The sequence below is a fragment of the Leuciscus leuciscus genome (assembly GCF_965113295.1).
Source record: "Leuciscus leuciscus genome assembly, chromosome: 22".
In the NCBI taxonomy this organism is placed as follows: Eukaryota; Metazoa; Chordata; class Actinopteri; order Cypriniformes; family Leuciscidae; genus Leuciscus; species Leuciscus leuciscus.
The window spans coordinates 9684287-9706832 of NC_138746.1; the positions used below are offsets into that span (position 1 = coordinate 9684287).

The 22546-nt window shown below is 36.9% G+C and overlaps 2 protein-coding genes across 2 annotated transcripts; one reads left to right on the forward strand and one right to left on the reverse strand.

Annotated features, from left to right (window-relative positions):
• The first annotated feature begins 1904 nt into the window (after positions 1-1904).
• Positions 1905-17312, forward strand: enpep (glutamyl aminopeptidase). The gene is made up of 20 exons (XM_082153530.1): positions 1905-2886; positions 5341-5482; positions 7239-7370; positions 7493-7613; positions 8280-8434; positions 9495-9608; positions 9727-9861; positions 9949-10014; positions 10098-10163; positions 10435-10595; positions 11163-11236; positions 11340-11476; positions 12335-12390; positions 12581-12731; positions 12924-12997; positions 14909-15013; positions 15108-15281; positions 16417-16557; positions 16651-16732; positions 16830-17312. The coding sequence occupies exons 1-20, from the start codon at positions 2261-2263 to the stop codon at positions 16974-16976; spliced, it is 2859 nt and encodes a 952-aa protein (XP_082009656.1). The 5' UTR covers positions 1905-2260; the 3' UTR covers positions 16977-17312.
• rrh (retinal pigment epithelium-derived rhodopsin homolog) lies at positions 17115-21877 on the reverse strand. The gene is made up of 7 exons (XM_082153531.1): positions 21680-21877; positions 19984-20174; positions 19515-19614; positions 19233-19386; positions 18901-19069; positions 17801-17979; positions 17115-17719 (listed from the first exon to the last, which is right to left on the reverse strand). Exons 1-7 carry the CDS (start codon positions 21804-21806, stop codon positions 17614-17616), a joined length of 1026 nt encoding a protein of 341 aa, XP_082009657.1. The 5' UTR covers positions 21807-21877; the 3' UTR covers positions 17115-17613.
• Between the last annotated feature and the right edge of the window lie 669 nt (positions 21878-22546).

The window sequence follows — 22546 nt, forward strand, 5'->3', positions numbered from 1 at the left end:
CCGCTGATTTCTAGCAGCGGTGGTCTTTAGCTTCCTTGATAGCCCGCCCGCCTCCCCCGCGGGTCATGTAGGAGCGGTTACATTTGGTGCCGTGACCCGGATTGGAGTGAGGTTTAGGGGGATGAGTGTAACAGACATAGGCCATTAAGAGCTGTGTGTGTAAACCTCACTCGCCTGGCCTCAAGAGGCATGTTATTGGCTGCAGTCTTTAGCATCCTTGTTAACGCGCCTGCTTCCCACGCTGAAGACCCCAGTTCGAATCCCGCTTGGAGCTGGTCGAGTATGGCTGGTTACACTTGCCCTTGCTCTAGTGGTGTTTTTTATCTTGTTTCTGGTTCTGGTTTATCCTTGTTGCTATTTTGTTTTGTTTTTCCCTCTAGTCTTGTTCTAGTTAGTAATTGCCCTTTTGATCCCAGTTTTTTTTTTTCTTGTTTTTTTTTCTTCTACTCAAGATTTTCATCTCCATCTTCCCTGCATTTATAAGTTTCAGTCAGTTATTTCTAGTTTTCTTTTGTTTCATAGCTGTTTTGCATCAGGTTTTATTTAGCCTCTTGTTACATTTATTATTTTTTCTTGTCTGTCTTTGTTATCTTGTTGTGTCTTGTCTTGTTCATTGTGAGTCTTGTGTTCGTTCCAGCCCTGCCCTGTATCCTGAGATTTCCTGGCCATTGACTCTCACTGTCTAGCAGCAAGACTGGTGCAGCTGTCTGGTTCTCAAATGTCAAGTCTCTGGTTCTGTGAGCCTCTGTCTGTCAGCAAGACTGTAGCTACATCTGAGAGCCTCTGGTTCCTTGTGTTCCTGCCTGGTCTTACTCACCATCATCCCACCAGGTGCCGCCTCTTCCTCCGGAGTCCTCAAGCCCACTGTCACCCAAGACTGGTCCCAGTGGTCATCCTCCCTGCCTGCCATAGTGTCATCTGTCTCACTCTCCTAGTTGTGCCCGGTCTACAATCTTGTCAATAAAACTCCATCACTGCTCATTCTGCATCTGGGTTCTCTCTCCTGCAGATCCGTGACAACACATGCGTATTATGTGTTCAGTCTATAGGCACTTAGTTTTTCTTTACAAAATGACATCGCCAACTACTGATCTGGAATGCATAATACAGAATTTTTTATCGTTTTTGTAGATCCGTGTTAACGGAGATCGTTTTGACAACAATGCCATCTATATGTGAAAAATGCAAAGGAAAAGGATTTTAGGTCAGACCATTCTAAGATCATTTTGCATTGAAATATAGAGAATACATTTTGAATTAGATTTTTTAAAATGTAAATTTTAATATATTGTTGGACAACAAGTCTTATTTATTGGCCCTTCATTGTAAAAAGTTTGGGCTCAAAAACTTCCCTTACTATGTGTATAAATGTTCACCTGAGATTTTTAATCCAAATATGTATATATAATCAATTGTGTTCAAATATGAATCAATAAAACTACATTCAGGAAGAAAACATGCATGTGATCTAAACTTTACAAATGGGGTTTTTGTGTACAGTCACTAACATGGAGTGATTGTATTTACATCCCCCTATTTAAGGTTTCTGATCACATTTGTCCCTTTTGATTGTATGATGGAGTGAATAAAGGACCACATCTACCTGCTGTAGACTTTAATGTCTGACAAATTTGTTCATAATTTACATTTTGGATCCTGTATATTATTTGTTCAGTCACTTAAAACCGTGTCAGTTTCGTAACATTCCCCAGTTCTCTCCCTTAAGCCCCTTCCTCTCCTCATAATAACTCTTTCCATGTTACTCTGCTTTCCTATGCCTCCCTCCCCCACTTTTCTCTCTGACGCTTGTTTGTGATCATTCCTTTTTGACTGCTGATTAACATATTTTGATTTATGTTTAACCGAAGGGCGGTACAAATTCAGCCCTTGTCCCCTATGTATTTCCATTATCAGCGTGAGATTTAGTGTGAAGACAATCACTTCCCTGTGTAAACGCATCGACAACCGCGTGGCTGTGTCATTACAGACATCAGAACAATTTTTTTGGAGGGCGGTGAAACTTAACTCCTGATTTAACCTCTGAGCCTCCCACAGGCTGCCCTGCATGATTGAGTGTGGGACTGCGTATGTCCACACATTTGGGAATCAGACACAGCTGTTTCCTCTGTTTGGAGGCAAAAGGAAGTGCAAGGATAGTGTGTGTGTGGGGGGGGGTTCACGGGGAGTGAGTGTTCTGACTTTGTGAACTTTGAGTGTTTGTACACATTCTGACACTTGTGTCCGTGTTTGACGGCTTGCCATGGAAAGTCTGGAGTTCGAAAAGAAGGAAAAACGGTATTTTATCCGTGGGAAGCATGCTGCTATCATCTGCGCCGCCGTCATTGTGACAGGTGTTGCCGTGGGGCTCGGTGTTGGTTTAAGCCAGAAGACCTCCTCATCCGAAGATGAAACCAAACCAACTACAACACCATCACCTACAACACCCCCAGATAACCGGGGTCCCTGCAAACCATCCGACAACACAAACGGCGGATGGAACAATTTCCGCTTACCTGACTACATAGTACCGTTCCATTACGATCTGCATCTGGAGCCCGACCTCGATACGGATACCTACACCGGGAGCGTGTCCATCCATCTGAACCTGACGCAGCCCAGTCAGCACCTGTGGCTCCACATCCGAGAGACATTTGTCACCGCGGTGCCCACTTTACAGCGCAGTGGCCCGTCCGGCTTGACCTCTGTCAGGGTGAAGGAATGCTTTGAGTACACGCCGCAGGAGTACGTGGTGGTAGAGGTGGCCGAGCAGCTGAGTGTCACTGGTACAGGCGAGCACTACGTCCTCACTCTTCACTTCCAGGGCTGGCTCAATGGCTCTCTGGTTGGTTTCTACAGGACCACGTATCAGGAAAATGGAGTTACCATGTAAGCATCAAAACATGTATAACTTTTTTTTTTTTTTGTGGTTAAATAAGTCATTATGCACAGGTCAGAGGTATGAAAAGTTATAAAAGTATAAAAGTATAAAGTATAAAGTATAAAGTATAAATTATACTTGAAAGTATGTGTGCTGTCACAATTTAATGATTATAAAATCAAACATTATTGAAAGTGAAAAAGTTTACATGTTTAATATGTTTACACTACTGTTCAAAAGTTGTTTTTTTTTTGTGTGTTTGAAAGAAGCCTCTTATGCTTACCAAGTTTGCATTCCAAAATACTGTAAAACAGTAATATTGTGAAATATTATTGGAATTTAAAACAAATGTTTTCTATTTTAATGTAGTTTAAAATTGTATTTATTTATGTGATCGTAAAGCTGAATTTTCAGCATCATTACTCCAATCTTTAGTGTCACATTATCCTTCTTTTATCATTCTAATATGCTAATATTTTGTAACAATATAAATGTCTTTAAAGGTATGGTTCACCGAAAAATGAAAATTCTGTCATAATTTACTCAATTTGTTCCAAACCTGTATGAATTTTTTTTCTTCTGCTGAACCCAAAAGAAGATATTTTGAAGAATGTCAGTAACCAGACAGTTGATGGGCCCCATTGACTTTCGATAGTATTTTTTTTCTTCTCCATACTATGGAAGTCAATGGGTCCCATCAACTGTTTGGTTACTGACATTCTTCAAAATATCTTCTTTTGTGTTCAGCAGAAGAAATTAATAAAGGTTTGAAACAACTTGATGGTGCGTACATTTTTGGGTGAAATATCCCTTTAACACTGTTATTGAACATGGAGGCATTCAATTGATCAAAAGTGACCATTTATTTCCAAAAGAACCCGCAACAACAAAACATTTTTGATCAGTAGTTATTTATAGACTGATCAGTGAGTCACGTTCATCCACATTTCTTTAGGTATAATACTATGCTATAGTATAGAGATTTTTCTTCTTGAGGCTGAATGACCAATGTTGTTCCCAAATACAGTTTATACTGAAATGGATTTCATTAACTATATCAGTTTGGAGCATAATTTATTGACTTGTAAGCTCAGTGAAATGGACAAAATGAGGACAGATTTATGTTGTGAGGGCCTGCAAAAATTGCCTTTTGGAGGTCTAAATGAAATTATAAAGAGTAAAAAGTATATCTATTTTTTCAATATAGTAAAATTTCAGTTTCAGTACTCGAGTAATGTACAAATTCAACAAAACAATACTTGCGTATAGTATATAAAATACATTTATTCAAGTACTTTACAACTCGGTACAGAGTTTAACGTGATGAAATTTAATTATGGATAATTTTTTATATGGCTGTAATAGTTACTATAGTAACCAGGCGCTTTGATAAGGGTGTTGAAATTCCTCAGCTTTCAATCATGACCATTTCAGGGCCATCAGGCAATACCAAATGGGAAACTTTTTTTATCAGCACTGTTGTCACCCTTGTCCTACTTTCTGGGATTTACTGCTTGCCTCCAACAGTGAGGTCCTAATCATGCAAATTACAACATATCCAGAAATTACATGGCAACTTATTTATCTTAAATTTTCTCACAATTACTGAACATCTCAGCTCCTCTGATTTGTAAACAGGGAACAGATAACACTAGACAGGACTGAATGTCTGAATTTAGCCAACGGATTGGATAAGAAGGTCTGAGACCTTTGCTTCAAAGAGGATTGAATTATAGTCGCTAAGGGAGATATAAAAAATAGTGTAAAATCCCAAAGAGAATACAATGTTATTTAACAATAAAACACGTGCTTGAGTATTGCCAAGCTGTATGTAGGGTCACAGTATTTTATCTCATTTGGAAATGGACTGAAATTTTTCCTGAACTGAACTGGACCCTCATTTCTTGGAACAAAAGCAGAAAGATGCCAAGAATGAGATAGCTACATCTGCTAAAGCTTATTTAATCATGAAGTAATATAGCTTTTAGCACCATTACTGCACTGTTCTGTTTTTTTTTTCTTTTCAGTTACAAATCTGAGAAATACTAACTGTTAAACAAGCTTACAATAGGAATGCCATTCTTAATATGTTATGAAATAGCAAGTCATGCTACATGTATCATGGGTGATCACATGATCATCTATCATATCATATGATCAACAAACAAGTCTTTATTATCTATAATGTCGAAGAACTAAAAATCACACTTTACAGGAATTGAGTATGTTTATCAACGTAAATTTTAATCACTTTTTATTTTGTTTATAGCATTTGCATGGGCAAAACTCCAGAGGCCACCAAAAACTATTTTGTTTGTTGCATATATAGGCAGCGAGTTAAAAGCCATAATCAAACTTGATTAGATGTTAATGAAAATGTGGTTGGACTTTCCCCACGTGGTTAATGGGGTAAACGTAAACCCATATTTGATTTTTATGAACCCCGCTCTGATCTTTTATAGGAAAATCGCTGCAACAGACCATGAACCCACAGACGCTCGTAAATCTTTTCCATGTTTTGATGAGCCCAACAAAAAGGCCACCTACACAATCTCCATCACCCATGACAGTGAATATGGAGCGCTGTCCAACATGCCTGTGGAGGTATATTCCCCTGCTGCTTGAGTCTTAAAAACAGTTTGTAGAACTTGAACTTTTAAACCAAGAATTGTACCATCAGTCTGCTAGTGTGTTATGTCTAAATTAATCTGCATTGTTTATCCTTTTGATCTTTCATTTAAAAAAATTAAATAAAAAAACCATTAGCAAAAATCGAACCTTTCATTGAAGTAAAAGAATTGAAACGGGGGTAAATCACATTTTGAAATAAATACTTTTCTCCAATAATTATTGGCACCCTTTTATTAAATACTTTTTGCAACCTCCTTTTGCCAAAACAACAGCTCTGAGTTTTCTCCTATAATGACTGATGAGTTTGGAAAACACCTGACAAGAGATCAGAGAGCATTCCTCCATACAGAATCTCTCCAGATCCTTCAGATTCCCAGATCCATGTTGGTGCTTCTCCTCTTCAGTTCACCCCACTCATTTTAGGCTTCAGTTTAGGGGACTGGGATTGGTCATGGCAGAAGCTTCATTTTGTGCTCAGTGACACATTTTTGTGTTGATTTTGATGTGCGTTTTGGACCGTTGTCCTAATGGAAGATCCAACCATGGCCCATTATAAGATTTCTAGCAGAGGCCGTCAGGTTTAGATTTATTTATTTGTTGGTATTTGCTAGAATCCATAATACAAGATGTCCAGGACCAAAACAATAGGCCACAACATTAAAGATCCAGCGGTATATTTAACCATGGGCGTGGAGTACTTTTTATCCCTGTTTGCACCAAACCCATCTAGTGTGTTTGCTGCAATAAAAGCTCTTTTTTTTGTTTCATCTGACCATAGAATCCATTTCCTTTTCGAAGTTCCAGTCATATCTGATAACTGAATATGCTGAAGTTTGTTTTTGGACGAGGAAGGATGATTTTTCTCGAAACCCTCCCAAACAACATGTGGTGATGTAGGGGTTGTTTGATGTTTTTTTCTTTTCTTTTTAGGCATTCTGACCCTAAGACTCAACTTATCTCTGCAATTCTTCATCTGTGATCCTTGTAGAGTCTTTGGCCACTCAAACTTTCCTCCTCCCTGTGCATTAGCACAATATAGACACACATCCTCTTCCAGGCAGATTCGTAACATCTTCAGTTGATTGGAACTTCTTAATTATTGCCCTGATGGTGGAAATGGGAATTTTCAATGCTTTAGCTATTTTCTTACAGCCACTTTCTATTTTGTGAAGCTCAACAATCTTTTGCTGCACATCAGAACTATATTCTTTGGTTTTACTCATGTCATGTGGTGTGACAAACACACAGGGAATTATGTACTGTCAATTTGACCTTTTTTCAGGTTGTAAAATGTCATGTGGTGCAACTCCCCCAAAATGTTACAAAAAAGTGTGATGGATGATTAAGGGAATTTGGCCTTTGTTTTTCCTCATATTTATATTCCTGTGAAACAAGAAGTCATAGCTAGACAATTTCATATTCCTAGTCACCGTCACCCTGCTGTGCTTAATTTTTTTTTAATATTAATGGGAATATTAATATTAATATGGACATTAATATTAGTATTAATCCCCCCCCCCCCCACGCACACACTTTCATTTATTTTACTCCAATGAAATGTTAGATTTGTGCTATTTTTTATTATTAAAGATCAAAAGGATAAACAATGCAGATTTATTTCTACAGCCCTCTTTGATCATATTTACCAGGGGTGCCAATAATTCTGACCACAACTGTATATTAGATGTTAATATTCCTTTTAAACACATCTTTTGGCTCTCTTTCACAGAACAACGAGAAAGTGTCAGAAGCAAAGACAAAAACCTCCTTTAAAAAATCTGTAAAGATGAGCACCTATCTGGTATGTTTTGCGGTGCACAAGTTCAGCTATGTGGAGCGAACATCGAAAAGAGGAATACCAGTAAGACATTTTCTTTCGCTGTTTGTTTTTCTAAACCAGGATTTACTGAATATTTCCTAACAGTCGGTACACTGAAACCTCTCTGGATTTTCATTATTCATCTCTTTCTCTCCTCCTGACAGTTGAGGATCTATGCTCAGCCTTTGCAGATCTCAACCACTGAATATGCTGCAAATGTCACTAAGATCATATTCGATTACTTTGAGGAGTATTTTGACATGGAATATTCTATAGAGAAACTTGGTAAATCAGCAAATACATTTTCCCAATTTTTAACTGTTTATCATAGTGGGATCATCATCATCGCTAATTATTACTTATAATTTGTATTTTATGGGGCAATGACTCATAAAACCAATTCATATAATAACTTGAATACAACTGTTTCATGATTAGCCTGTTTTTAATTTCTGAACTTACATTTATTTTCATATTAATTTTAAACTGCCCCAATATCACAATACATTTTTTTTTTATTAAACCTTAAGTAATTACTGTAAGTGGACATTATTTTTTATGATTGTCTAAACAGGAATATTTTAACAGATTTATTACTTAATAATATTTGTAAGTCATGTGGTGTGACCAACACACAGAAAAAGGGGAAAAGGGGAAAAGGGAATAATTTTTTTGTTTGTTTTCAAAATCATATGTAACCAATATGAATACATAGAGTACATTTTTAAATGTTCATTTTAAATCATAATATATATATATATACACATTTCTTTTTCTTTTTTTTTAATACTTTTTAAAATTAACAGCTGTACAAACTTATCTTATCAAAAGGCACTGATTCCAGATTTATATAATATTTTATCTTATCAACTGATTTATATCATGTCTTTATATAAGTATTGCTAATTATTGTGACAAAGGATTATAGGATGTATTCTGTTTCTGCTGCAGATAAGATAGCAATCCCAGACTTTGGAACAGGAGCGATGGAGAACTGGGGGTTGATTACTTACAGAGAAACCAACCTGCTGTTCGATGAGAAGGAGTCCTCTTCAATCAACAAACAGCGAGTGGCCAGTGTCATTGCGCATGAGCTTGTTCACCAGGTTACTAACCCTATCACATATCTGGTCTAATGGTAATCACTGAAAGATTACGAGTTGTGAAGCTAACCTAGCATCATGTATCAGATTCAGACTGCAGCTTTAATATCATTCAAAGCAAGCAGTGCTTTAAAGCACACTACAGGTGCTCTGTCCAGGACACTGCGCAGAGCGAGGACAATAGCATATACTTCATCAGTCACATTTCAGAACAGGCCTTGGCAGAACACCCTGTACTGAGCCTGCATCTCATTTTACTGCTTCCTGTAACTGCATTTTCCATCAAAGAGGCAGAATTTATCAGGCCGATTTTACAGTAACAAGACTGACAGAGAAAAATATGATTATCGTAAAGATTACTATCACACAGTTACATATTACACCCTCTCAGAAACATCAAACGCAGTGATGTCTTTTAGGATAATGACTAGTGTCATATTGATAAGATTATCTTTTTATGGCCAGGTCCAAGGTTGTTGGAAGCAGAATCCAAAAACTATCCGAAGTTACACAGGGCTAAAAATGTCATATTAAAATAGAACTGTAGAAACCTTTTATAGATGGTATAAAATCATGATGTAATTTAGATAATTTGTAACTTATTTCCTTGTAAAGACATTCACTTGAAGTCTTTTTGTTGAGCTTTCATTATGCTGCTGCTGACTTTGGTTGCATAGTTTGAGTATTGAATCCTTGAAATATGTCCAATTTCTTTTTAACTTTGAATAAACAAATTTTTTTAAAGGCACGGTTACAGAAACAATATAGGGCTGAATAAGCACGAGGTATTTAGGGTCTACTATTTAAGGAACTGTGGCCAGTTGCATAATCTTAGCCACTGTTAATACTGTGTCTTAAGAGTTACAGTATAGTTTGACCAACTAACAGTTCGACAAGAGGCAATCAGTCTTCATTTTCCAATTCAAATTAGATCAAACTACCATTTTATTTAACTAACTAAAAAGTTAGGACCAGTCTTGAAGAAAAAAAAATAGATGACTAACTGTTTAGACTAGTCTAAGCAATTTATGCAACCGGCCCTTGTTTTGTCTCTAATCTGCAGTGGTTTGGAAATATTGTGACTATGGACTGGTGGGACGACTTGTGGCTGAACGAGGGCTTTGCCAGCTTTTTTGAGTATGTGGGAGTGGAACAAGCCGAGACTGACTGGGGAATGGTGAGCACATGCCTGAATCATTCAAATGTATTCCTAAATAGGCAACATATCTGAAACCATCCAATCACATTGAGGCTAGTTGCCTTGTTTATGCCAAATTCATCCTCTGTGTTCCCAGCGCGACATCATGCTTATCAATGATGTATTTCCTGTCATGGTCGATGATGCTCTTCTCTCTTCCCATCCTATTATTGTGGATGTTTCCAGCCCTGCTGAGATCACATCCGTGTTCGATGCCATCTCATATAACAAGGTAAATTCAGTGATGCCTAACCTGGTGATGTTGCTCTATTAACTATTTTTGCTATGAATTGGTCGCTCTAATCTCATTCTGCTTTAGGGTGCTTCTATTTTACGTATGCTGGAGGACTTGCTTGGCCGTGACAAATTTAGGGATGGATGTCGAGTAAGGCGCCTCACTTTTTACATACATTTTCCAATTACTCCACACTTTTATCTTAAATAAACCTCTTTCTTTTTTTACCACAGCAATATCTGAAAAACTTCCCCTTCCAGAATGCTAAGACTGCAGACTTTTGGAAAGCCATGGAAGATGTAAAAAGCTTTTATTGGTCATACCTTGTCGTTTTAAAGCTTATATATATATTATAAGAAACCACATGCCGTGACACATTTAGGGAAAAATATGGGTTACACTGTATTTCGATAGTCCACTTTCAAATTCTACTAACTATGAGTAACTTTGCAATGACATATTTACTAACCCTCATTAATTTGTTTTAATCAATTAATGTTTTTTAATACATTTATGTCTGCACACTATTTAGATATATGCCTATTATATATATCTTGGGCCATACTTTAGGAGAGTGGCTTACCTGTGGCAAACATTATGGACACATGGACCAAGCAGATGGGTTATCCTGTTCTGAATCTGACCATCACAGACACTGAAGCGAAGCTCACCCAGAACAGGTTCCTCCTGGACCCCAATGCTGACCCCAGCCAACCCACCACTCCCCTGGGGTGAGCCTGATGATATTCCCACATCCCTCTACACCAAAAATGTCTGTGGAATCAAACACTGGAATTCAATAATATTACCATGAACCACATAGGCCCAACAATTTGCAAAAGTAACATGGCATGTGCAGATTAGGAAAATGCATACACTATCAAATATTGTGTTCACCATACTGCCAAGTGACATATTTGCACCAAAATACTGTTGACAAATGCACAGCCTTTGACGTCAACAACAAAAGACATGGAAAGCGTTTTTTTGTCCTACCTATTAAAAGCTAATAAGGCCATGTATTTTGTCTTTCGAATTCTTAATTATATGATTGGTTTATTCTTACTGTCCACAATCAGAACAGACTTACAACTCATTTTACAGTCACACACAACCCATGAATTGAAAAGCACTGCTCTATTCTTTACATACGTCCTTATCTCATCATGTTTACAAATAATAATTAGCATTATTCTTCACAGGAACACAGATAATGAACTGAACTCACCTCTGATTCTTCTTCTCTCATTTGGCACACTGAAAAGTTCATTAGTTCACAATGATCTCTTGTCCCACAGATACAAATGGACCATTCCTGTGAAATGGAGAACACTCAGCTCCAAAAACAACTCTTTCATATTTGACAATACAGGTTAACAAGATAATATGCTTAGACGGTTTTTGACACTGAGAAATAAGTTATTTTAATTGAGGTATTCTGCTGTGTAATTAATTTCTGACCTGTGTTTATATAGAGGAAGTCATTGAAGGATACTCCCCTGCAACCGATGATCTTATCAAAGTCAACAAAGACCACATGGGCTTTTATCGAGTAAATCACCACGACAGTATGTGGAGCACTATTGCTGAGCAACTTATCACAGATTATAAGGTATTATCATTAATATTTTTCTCTCTCTCTATACCTTTTTTCACATTTCCGAGTTTCTCAGAAGCAGAAGTCGTGAGAGACCAAATGAAATATATATTTTTGTGTGTTCCAATTTGCTCAAATAGCAAAAGAAAAACCCAACAATAGTGTTTTCACAACTTTCAAAAAGAGGAAAAAATAGAGAGAGATCGATAACGGCAGTCAGAAGAGAGAAAGATGTCACTTCCATAGAGCCGCTAGATCCTAGGTTTTTTTTTTTTCTTTTTTTTTTTTTGTGGTAATTTGATGCAAAGGTAATATAATACAAAGTATAGTGTTATGAATGTATACATAAAAAAAAAATACATACATATATTTTTTTAACGTTTTTTTTTAAACGTTAAACCGCGCCATCAGAGTGAAAAGGGTCAATTTAGCTTATGCTAAGAAAGAAAGTAGTCCCTACTCCCCTATAACGTACAAAACAATTATCCTAGCAACAAGACAGACACTGTAACGATGTTACAGTAAAATTAATTATTTTATAAAGCACCTTTAAATCGCCTGAGGTAATTTATACTTACAGACAATACTTGAGACGCTAGATGGCGGCAATTCCGTTTAAATCTGAATGAGATTGTCCGCGTACCGCGAAATGAGAGACAGGAAAGTAGCGCCAGATGACAGACAGCGTTACCACGGACGACGGAGTGATATTGCTATTGGCCAATCAGAGCAAAGATGTTCTGCAGATAAAATATATAAACTCACATGATGCTTAGCTTATCTTTTCTTTTCTTTTCTTTTCTTTTCTTTTCTTTTCTTTTCTTTTCTTTTCTTTTCTTTTCTTTTCTTTTCTTTTCTTTTCTTTTTTTTTAGGTGTATGATGCAACTGATCGAAGCAGCTACATTGATGATGTATTTGCATTCGGACGGTGAGTTCGTAAAAAACATGTTCCAGCTGCAGAACGCTTTCAATCTCGACTTGCTGACAGTAAAAAAAAAAAAAAAACTGAATTTGAGATGATTTTACATAGCACAGCTTTTTATGGTTATAGTGGAGGTTAGAAAGTAAGAATGATGAAGTCATGCTTAAAAGTGCTGCCTTTTGTTTTTCATTAACAGGGCAGATATAGTCAATTATGGAAATGCCTTCAACTTAACAAGATATCTGGCCAATGAAACTGAGTATATTGTGTGGGATCGAGTATCTACTTCTATCTCCTACATCAGAGACATGCTGGCCGATGACCCAGAGCTGTACCCCAAATTCCAGGTTGGATTCCAAAGTCTTCACTACCTTCCAGAGCATGGCAAAAGTCCTTCTGTAAAAAACATGTAAAATGTTCAAATCTGGTCTTATTCCAAGAGGGAGATTTATAGCTGATATTCTTTATATAAATGTTTGCAAGAAGTTACTATTTTAAATCTTCAGTTTTTCATATGCTCTGTTTGAAATCGTTTTTAGAAACTCTTCCGTGACCTTGTGCAGAAGATATCCAGAGAGCTTGGGTGGAATGATGAGGGGACCCAAACAGAGCGGTGAGAATTTTTTGGCAGAACTAACTAAAAAAAACTCTCCTATAGCACAGGCCAAGCCAGGGACACATTCTTGGATTTATCAGTCTTGTAAACCAGAGTTAAATGCTGCATATATCCATGCTTCAGCACATGTGTTCACACACACACACACACACACACACACACACACACACACACACACACACACACACACACACACACACACACACACACACACATGCACTGAATAGTATGCATTTGTGTGTATGCGCTGTATAGTATGCATGTGTGTGTACGTACTACGTACGCACATATGCAGTGGAAATTCTTTTATTTTGCATTCTTTTCTAATTTAATACATTTTTCATAACAATTTGATGAAAAAGTTAAAAAAGTTAAAGTTAAAAAAGACTTAGTGTTTGTTTCATCCTCCTTTTGCTTTAATGACAGCAGCATTGCTCCACATGTTGTGTTCTAAAGAACATCTGATGATCTATAATAAAAAGTGAAAATTTTCTTTTTTGACTACTGAAATTCAGAATCTTAAAGTCACCACGAATTCAAAATGGACATTTCTTATTTTCTTCATGTAATATTGCAGTATTCATTATAAAAGATTTATTACAGCTGCAGATTATATATTTTTTTAATTCATGTGCCCTTGTTATCATTTATCAAAATAACTTCCCCTCCCTCTTGCAGCGACACCTTCTGATGATGTGTTTACTGGCATGAGGGCGGAACAACCTGTCACTCAAATGAGATAACAGCAATAGCAAACGATAACGAATTAATTCCTGATTGACAAAATTAAGTCCTGTCCAACATTTTGTCTTGTTCGAGAAGCCGTTTCACTCAAAAATGTCACAATAGGGAAGACTATCGCAACTTCAGTTTCATGCTGACTTTAAATATTTTTTCTTCATTTAACTTTTTTGTTTTGATATTATTATAATCTTAAAACGGTTTATTTTCAGGTTTAAATATTCAAAAATTATTAAAAAAATATATAATAATCTCAACAAACCTTGTGTACATTTACATGACAACAATACAAAAAAAACCATATATTTTTTTTCTTTTGCATTTGTGAAAAACTTTGCAGACGACAACGTTCTTAAAACGGTCCCTGTTCCCTCAAATCCGCAACTAAAACACTGTATTATGCATGCCAGGCCAGTAGTTGGCGATGTCACTTTGTTGTTTTGGTTGTCAAGTACTTGCGCACATAGATATCATATATAAACGCTAGATGTCTCGTGCGCGCTGCTGGCCAATGAAGGTCGACGTCCGCACGTGGCGGCCATCTTACCACAGGGTGCTCGCTCACTCGTTAAATGGTGCATGTACTTTTAAATAACCATAACTTGCTCAATTTTCTACCGATTTTCAAACGGGTTGGTTTGTTATAAACGTCAGAGATGTAGTTATGACACTGCATACATATGAATAATTATAACATACATGTTCAAGCATTCGGAATTATAGCCACGTTAATAACGTTTGTAAGAAACCAAACCGTTTGTAAATCCGTCAAGATTTCAGCGAGATAAGAGGATTTGTGTGCGTGCTTATCACTCACTTTACATTAAGCCTGCCTGTGACAAGATGGCCGAACGGTGATGCTGGAAGTGACTGCGCCATGAGACATCTAGCGTTTATATATGATATCTTTGCTTGTGCATGCCTATTTAGACTGAACACAAAATACACACAAATGTGTGTTTTTGTAGTTTACACAGAAACGATAATGGTAGCCTATCGTTTTAAAAAACTTGCATTTTGAACCCCATTTTCAAAGGTTTGCATTTTCAGGCCCCCAAAACACTGTTGTCTTGTAAATGAACGGCCAAAACACATAAAAAGTGTTCCATTTTTAGTTGAAAATGGTGTCATGTAAACGCCCTCTGAATTTCTTTTTTCCGTTCCCAGGCTGCTGAGGGAGACAGTTTTAGGCCTTGCATGTCAGATGAATGACCAGGAAGCTCTCGACCAAGCCTCTGACATTTTCAATAAATGGATTGATGGAACAATTAGGTAATCACATTCATACATAAATACCTCACAGGATGTATAGTGGTCCACTCAGAGTCAGTGTATCAAAGAGGCTCTTTCTCTGATTGCGGAGCAGCAGTGTGCCTGTCAACTTACGGTTGTTGGTGTACCGATACGGAATGAAGAACTCAAAATCAGAACGGAGCTGGGAAATCATGTTCCAGAAGTATCTCTCTGCCTCTCTCGCCCAGGAGAAGGACAAGCTGCTCTACGGCCTGGCTTCTGTAGAAAATGTCACTCTCCTTCATAGGTAATGTCCCTCTTCCCAGTGCAGAATTAAAGTCGACGTGAAATGATTTTACTGTGAGTGATTCTTACAAATACATGCTTTATTTAAAAAAAATTGTTTTGGGTAACAATTTATTTTAAGGTGACATAGTTACACTTTACTACATGTATTTACTATAGTAATAACAGTAAATTATACATAATTACAAGTAACTAACCCTAAACCAAATCCTAATCTTAACCGTAACTCATCCTATGAAAATGAAAGACTTCTCTCTGGTGACGAATGATGAACTTTTCCAATCACTTAGTCCACTTAAACACTGCACAATCAACTGCAACTCACATTTATTTTTGAGTTCAACGCCCACATCTCAGAATCCAATCAATAACGACGCATAAAACCAAGTCCCTGCCCTGCATTTTTTACTTTTTTGATAATCCATTGTTCTCTGAAAAAATACTGATACTGCTTCAGATTCTTTCACCTACAATTGACTAACTCATAGCCTAATTGCACAAAAAAACCCCTCTTTTTACACCTGGTTTTAAGATGCGTTTTGGTCAATCTGGATCACAAGTGCACGACGCTAAATACAGGTGTAAACGGGGTCTGTAACATTTTGAGCTTGTCCACTTTTGACCACTTTCAGAGGTAGTCGAAAATGCATTCGACCAGATTGCTTTCGTTGTGTAGACGATTGCTTATGTGGTCGAATGTGTTTAAACAACCACAAAAGACATTACTCTCCGCCTACTGACCAAACGCGAAACAACATGGGAAGCGCGCTAGTCAAAAGCCTTTTAAACTTTGTCGGCTGAAGACCCAAGTTTGGTATGATGAAAAAACGTACCAAGCACAATGTTCTCTCACCATTCCTGATTTCTAACATGCACTCACAGCGTTCGGCGTGGTCTTGTGGCTATCAGATCGAATGATCTGAAAAAGCCCATACATTTACCCACCCATAGACCCTCCACTTGAAAAAATCAGAACAGAAGTGGTTGAAATTGGACAAAAGAGGACGGGAATAAACGGGAATGTGTCTCCCTCGTTTCTTTTGATCCGATCTTAATACCAGGTGTAAACAGGACCTTTCTAATAGTAAACTAGCACTCAATAAATAATTTGTTCAATTGTCTTTCTTTTGTAACAGGTTACTTGAAGCCGCTAAAAATGAAAACATTGTGAGAAGTCAAGATCTTTTTAGTCTAGTGCAATACGTGTCACGCAACACATATGGCAAAACTATGGCCTGGGAATGGATGATGCTCAACTGGGATTACCTAGTGAACAGGTTAGTTCATCTAACAGTTGAAAGGAACAGGGAAAATCAGTATTCTTCTTATTGAAAATAACAATGTTCTATGTGATCTCATGTCTGTTTTAGATATACTATCAATGACAGGAACTTGGGCCGTCTGCCCTCCAGAATTACTAGTACATACAACACCGAGCTGCTGCTATGGAAGGTGAGACACAAAGGCTGTGTTTGGAATGGAATACTAGCTTACTACTTTTGTGCAAAATGCCTCAGTGTTTGATTGTCACAAATTGGTTTCCTTTTAGATGGAGCACTTTTTTGCCCTGAACCCAAATGCAGGAGCAGGTGAGATGCCCAGGAAGCAGGCATTAGAGACTGTGAAGAACAATATTGAATGGATGCAACGGAATCAGGAGGAGATCCGGGTCTGGCTGGAGAACAATGTGTCCTAATGCTGGAAGGGTGCAGCGTCAGAATAGTTTTTCCCTCCCCCCACTAAATTTGTCAGTGAATTGCTCAGGGCAGGTTGAAAATGAATCTTTAGCTATGAGCCATAATTGAAAACACTCTTCTGACAAAATAGCCTTGGATTCTGTTGCCATGACAGTTTTAAAAAAGTATTTTCTAAGGCATTACAAATCCTTTGGCACTGTTCTTTATTTAATGATTGCAGTACACATCAAATTCATTATCTGTAAAATGTATAAATGTGAAATAAATGTCATAAAGGATGCTTAAATCTGACACATTTTATAAAGAAAATAAAAAATAGAAATCTTTAAAACAAATCATTGTGTAATTTATTTTTATTCAAATGAGGACATTTTGAGTACATGCAGTATCAAGAACAGCAATTTCACAAGATTTGCAGCAGACATAATGTAACAAGCATCAAGATTAGATACTGAATAGCAAGGTTAAAAGAAGGCAATGCCAGTTGCAGGAACCATATTAATGGTATGAGAACACGTTACATTCGTCTGACACTGCAAAGTAATCGTGCTCTAGTGGTGTTAAAACAGTGGAGCAGACAGAAAGCGTCCAGCGCTGATGTTTTATGAATGTTTAAATATCAGATTTTCTCTTCATTTAAGGGTTGAGTGGCACAGAAGACACTGTCATTGGAAGCTGGCTGGTAATATTCATTCGCTGTCGTGTCTGACATCGTAACATTCCAATGATGGCTCTCCTGAACCTGCAGTCAACAAATGCAACTTATTAGTAAGGAAAGAAAAGGAAAGAAAGTGACAACAAAGATGGGACAAGGAGGCCTTACTTTCTGTTGGTGATGACATAGATGCAAGGATTGTAAAAGGTGGAGGACTTGGCGAAGAGTGGGGCAATTATGGCCATTGCAGCTGGAATCTTTTTAGGGTCACCAAAGGATGCCCACAAACACACAATCGAATATGGAGACCAGGCAGCCAGGAACATCACTATCATTATAACGGACATCTATAAAAAAAAAAATTAAGCATTCAAGTTAACAAAAACCAGAGGGCACACAAAACCAGTCAAGCAGTATTTATATTTTGATTAGGGGGCCGTTTTCACAACGCAAACTTTCGTGAACGGGTTTCAAAGTGCACGTTTTTGAAACGCATACCTTTATCGTCTCTGCAAACTACAAAAACACGAATTTGTGAAAACGGTGACGTCATGCGCATTCCGTTCTCTAGGCGTGTAGTTTCACAAAGTGACATCGCCAACTACTGGTCTGGCAGCATAATACAGCGTTTTTAGTCATTTTTGCGGATCGTGTAAACGGGATCATTTTGACAAGGTTTTTTTTTTTTTTACATATTTAGGGAATGTTACACGACAATGATGTAGGCTACTGCATGCCAGGCCAGTAGTTGGCGATGTCACTGCATGCACATGACGTCACCGTTTTCACAAATTCACATTTTTGTAGTTTACACAGAGACGATAACGGTATCGTTTTCAAAAACTTGCCTTTTATTACTAATTTTCAAAAGTCTGCCGTTTTTAGGCTCCCAAAATGCCGTTTTGTAAATGAACAGCCAAAACGCATAAAAAGTTTTTAATTTTTAGTTGAAAATAATCTTGTGTAAACATCCCCTCAGTTTTCAATTTAATTTCAGTTTGCGTTTAGTAATTTTGTTTTTATAAAATATTTCTATTTAGCTTTAACTTATAATTATTTCAGTTTTAACATTTTAATACTTAAACCTTTTTTATTTTAAGTTGCCAAGACAAAATTTCTCATTTTAATTTGATTAAATTTATTTTATTTTATTTTATTTCAGCTTTATTTCAATTACTTAAACTGATATTTGATAGTTAATGGTTACATTTACCCTCATGTGAATGGGATTTTTTTTTGGAAAAAATAAATAAAATACTTTTGCTTGCCTTGGTCACGTCCATCTGGTCAGACCAATCCATGTCGATGCTGTCTAGGCAGTTACTAACTTTGAACCTCTTCACAGTAACCGAGACGTTGTAGTAGCAGTAGAACATGACCGACAGTGGAATGATGAAGTTGACAATGATCACAGTCATTGTGTAGGACACAAAAGATCTAAAAGCAAACAGGATTAGTCCCACTTGTAATCCCCTCTCCACTTTTAAGATTCACTGTCTAAAGGAAAAAAAGCTTTACAGAGTGGTCAAACTGATAAAAGATTAGTAAAGGAATAAAATGGGTATCTATGGCCCGGCCTGTTATATCAATCTTCACTCACGCGTCATTGTTTCTCCAGTTGATGGTGCAGGTGGCTCCTGTGGGGTCAGGGGCATATCCTGCCCAACCAACAATGGGCATGGCTGACCAAAACACAGCATTCAGCCAAGCAGCCACAATTAGAAGTACGTATGACAATGTTGACAGCTTCTGTCCTGTAACAAACACACATTAATAGATATCCTACAGCATTTGACACAAGTGACATTGACCCTCCACTAAGTCAATGACAGTCCTTAGTGGTTCATATTTCATTCAGGCAGTTGTTTGGACAGATTCATACCTACATCAGATCGACATATGGTAAGGTATCGGTCAATGGCAACCACAGTGAGCAGCCCAATACTGGCCATTCCGAAGAATATATTCAGGGCAGCGTAGATCTGTAACAGAGGCAACAAGTTTTGTTATTGTTATGCAAGAAAGTGTGTTCTAGTGGAATTAAGCAAAAAAAATGATGAGATTTTAGGTTTTAATGAAAATGTGTGTTTCAAATATTTTTTTATATCTAGCACTTGTTGGCATTATATTTTATTGTTATGTCTTCGGAAGAAAAAAGTAGTGAAACAATTTTGTTAAAATATTATAAATATAATGCAAGGTTAGTTCAGGTTGCAAAACTAAGACTTTATAGGATACTCTTACTCATCATTGGCCCCTAACAATGCTACTTAGCTATGACTATATTTACAATTTTGCTTAATTATACAATCAAAATGACTGTGTTTGTTGAAAAAGAAGGAGGTGCATACCTGGCAGCCCATGTAGCCAAATTTCCAGCTCCCGTGCAAGTCTGAGGCTGCTGACATGGGGTAACCAATACCAGCTACGCCAATGTCAGTGAAAGCCAGATTAATGATGATAGCATTTGTGGCAGTACGCAACTCTCTGACCTTCACAAACATCAGCAGCACCACAATGTTACTAGTCAGACTGACCACTCCTGAAAGAGATAGAAAAAGACACAGACAGGGAGAGCAGGAAGTTAAAAGGATAGTTTACCAAAAAATTTAAATATTGTCATCATTTACTCACCATCGTGTTGTTCCAAACCTGTATGAGTTTCTTTCTTCTGTTGAACACAAAATATTATATTTTGAAGAATGTTGGTAATCAAAAGTTGACAGTAACCATTGATTTCCATAGTGTTTTTTTGTACTATGGAAGTCAATGGCTACCGATTACCACCATTCTATAAAATATCTTCTTACAGGTTTGGAACAGACTCATACAGGTTTGAAACAACATGAAAGTGAGTAAATGATGACAAAATTGTTCATTTTTGGATGAACTATCCCTTCAGGACATCTGTGGACACAAAGACATTGTCTCACACATGTGTCATGTCCATTCTAAACATTTCCCGTTTTCAGTTCCCCATTTTATACACACCCCTGCTGGTTACCTCACACGCCTGGCTGAATCTGTAAATGTCAGTTTCAAGGAATGCTTAAAAACATTGTCCTGAATTTAAGCCTACCCAGCTAACGAAAATATTTTCTAAGCTAAGGTTCCCATTAAATTATGAAAACGTTATTTTCTGAATGTTTAAAATGTACATTTGTAAAAAAAAAATTCTAAAATGTTTTTCTTTTTTTTTCTTTTCTTGGTTTTACGAGAGTTAAATAGTTTCTATTAAATTTGGAAATTATTTTTTGGCAACGTTACTTTTGATTGTTCTCTGAACGTTTAAAAAAAAACGCAGTGACATTAAAAAACATTAGGCCTACACGAACGTCCGACTAAAACATTTCTGAAAAACATCCCATGACCGATGTATAAATAACTTCACTGAGAACATTATTATAAAGACCAAATATCTTTGAACGAATGTTCTTCGTTAGGCTAGCCTACTAGAATAATGTTTTTTCATAACTGTCCATCTAAAACGTAGGCTAAAATACATTCCGTATGTATATAGCCTACGTTACGTAAAGTAGCCTAACGTTTTTGTGTTCTGTGTGCAATGTTCTCATTTTGAGAACAGTGAAGACCAGAGAACTTTAAACAAAACATCTATTAACGTTAACGTTTGTTCATAATTTCGAGAGAACCGTCGAACTAAAATGTAAAAAAAAAAAAAAAAAAAAAGTTCCATGATTGGTGTAGGCCTAATTAACATGTTTATATTAACATTTTAAGAACATTATTAAAAACCAGATAACTTTGTACAAATGTTCTATTAAATTATTTGTTCGTATTTTTAAGAGAACCTTGCCAGTTAAACAAAGTTCTGAGTATGTTTCCTGTTTAGGCCCCAAAGGCAATTCTTGCCATTTGGCTTACTAAACTCTTACTTAATGAGAAGATATGCCAATTAAAAAAATTAGGCTATTAAATTATGAACTTGATAATGATTAAATTAGTTATTTAAAAGTTTCAGTTAATTTATAGCTAATTGCTAACATCAAATACAAAAGGTATACACACAACTATACTGCTATTTACCTGCTGTGATGAGGTATGCTGCGACAATATTGTGTTCTGCTTGTGAGAAAGCGCTCTTTCCACCATAAACGTTCTCAGCAGAAGCGTTCAGAAATCCAGATGCCATCTCGTTGTCACACATAATCATATAGGTTATATATACACCACTCAGGTTTCAGATCTGTCTAACATTCACATCTGTTTAAACAAAACCATGCAGTCCAGACTCCTCCGTCCTACCTAGAAAGAAATCATAAAACTGTGTTTGCTTATGGGATGTAGAAGGTTATGGGGTGATTGAGGGAATGAAGGGCTGGAAAAGCATTGGCCTGGATTATGTTCTCTAATTATGTTTTCTGCTTGGTTTGTGAGGACTGAAGAAACCGTTGTTTCAGTACTAATCCGCACATGAAAGCTTTTCATTCTATGCAATAGAAAATCTTTAGTGGAATGTGGAGTACAAGTCATTAGCATAATTCACCATTAAAACAACAAAAGTGCAGCAATAAATTGATAAGCACAATTCAGTAGTTCAAACAAGGACAATGTGCAAATGCAGATAAGTGCAAATAAGTAAAAAGTATCTTCAGTAGCAGCATTATTGTCATTTCAAGAATGTTATTACATCACTTTGGGATTAAACAGTTAGTTTAAGATGAAGTGGACCTTGAGTGGCCTATCACAAGTTTGCTATCACATCATTGTTATAACAGATATATTTAAAAATGTAAAATGACTATACACTTTTACTTAGGCTACTTTAATTTGAACTAATCCATTGACAGTATACATAAAGGGATGAAGACAAACACTCTACAAAACATCAAAATCAACAGCCACCACTAGATGGCCTTGTGTACACGCACTCTCCTTATACATGACGTTTTA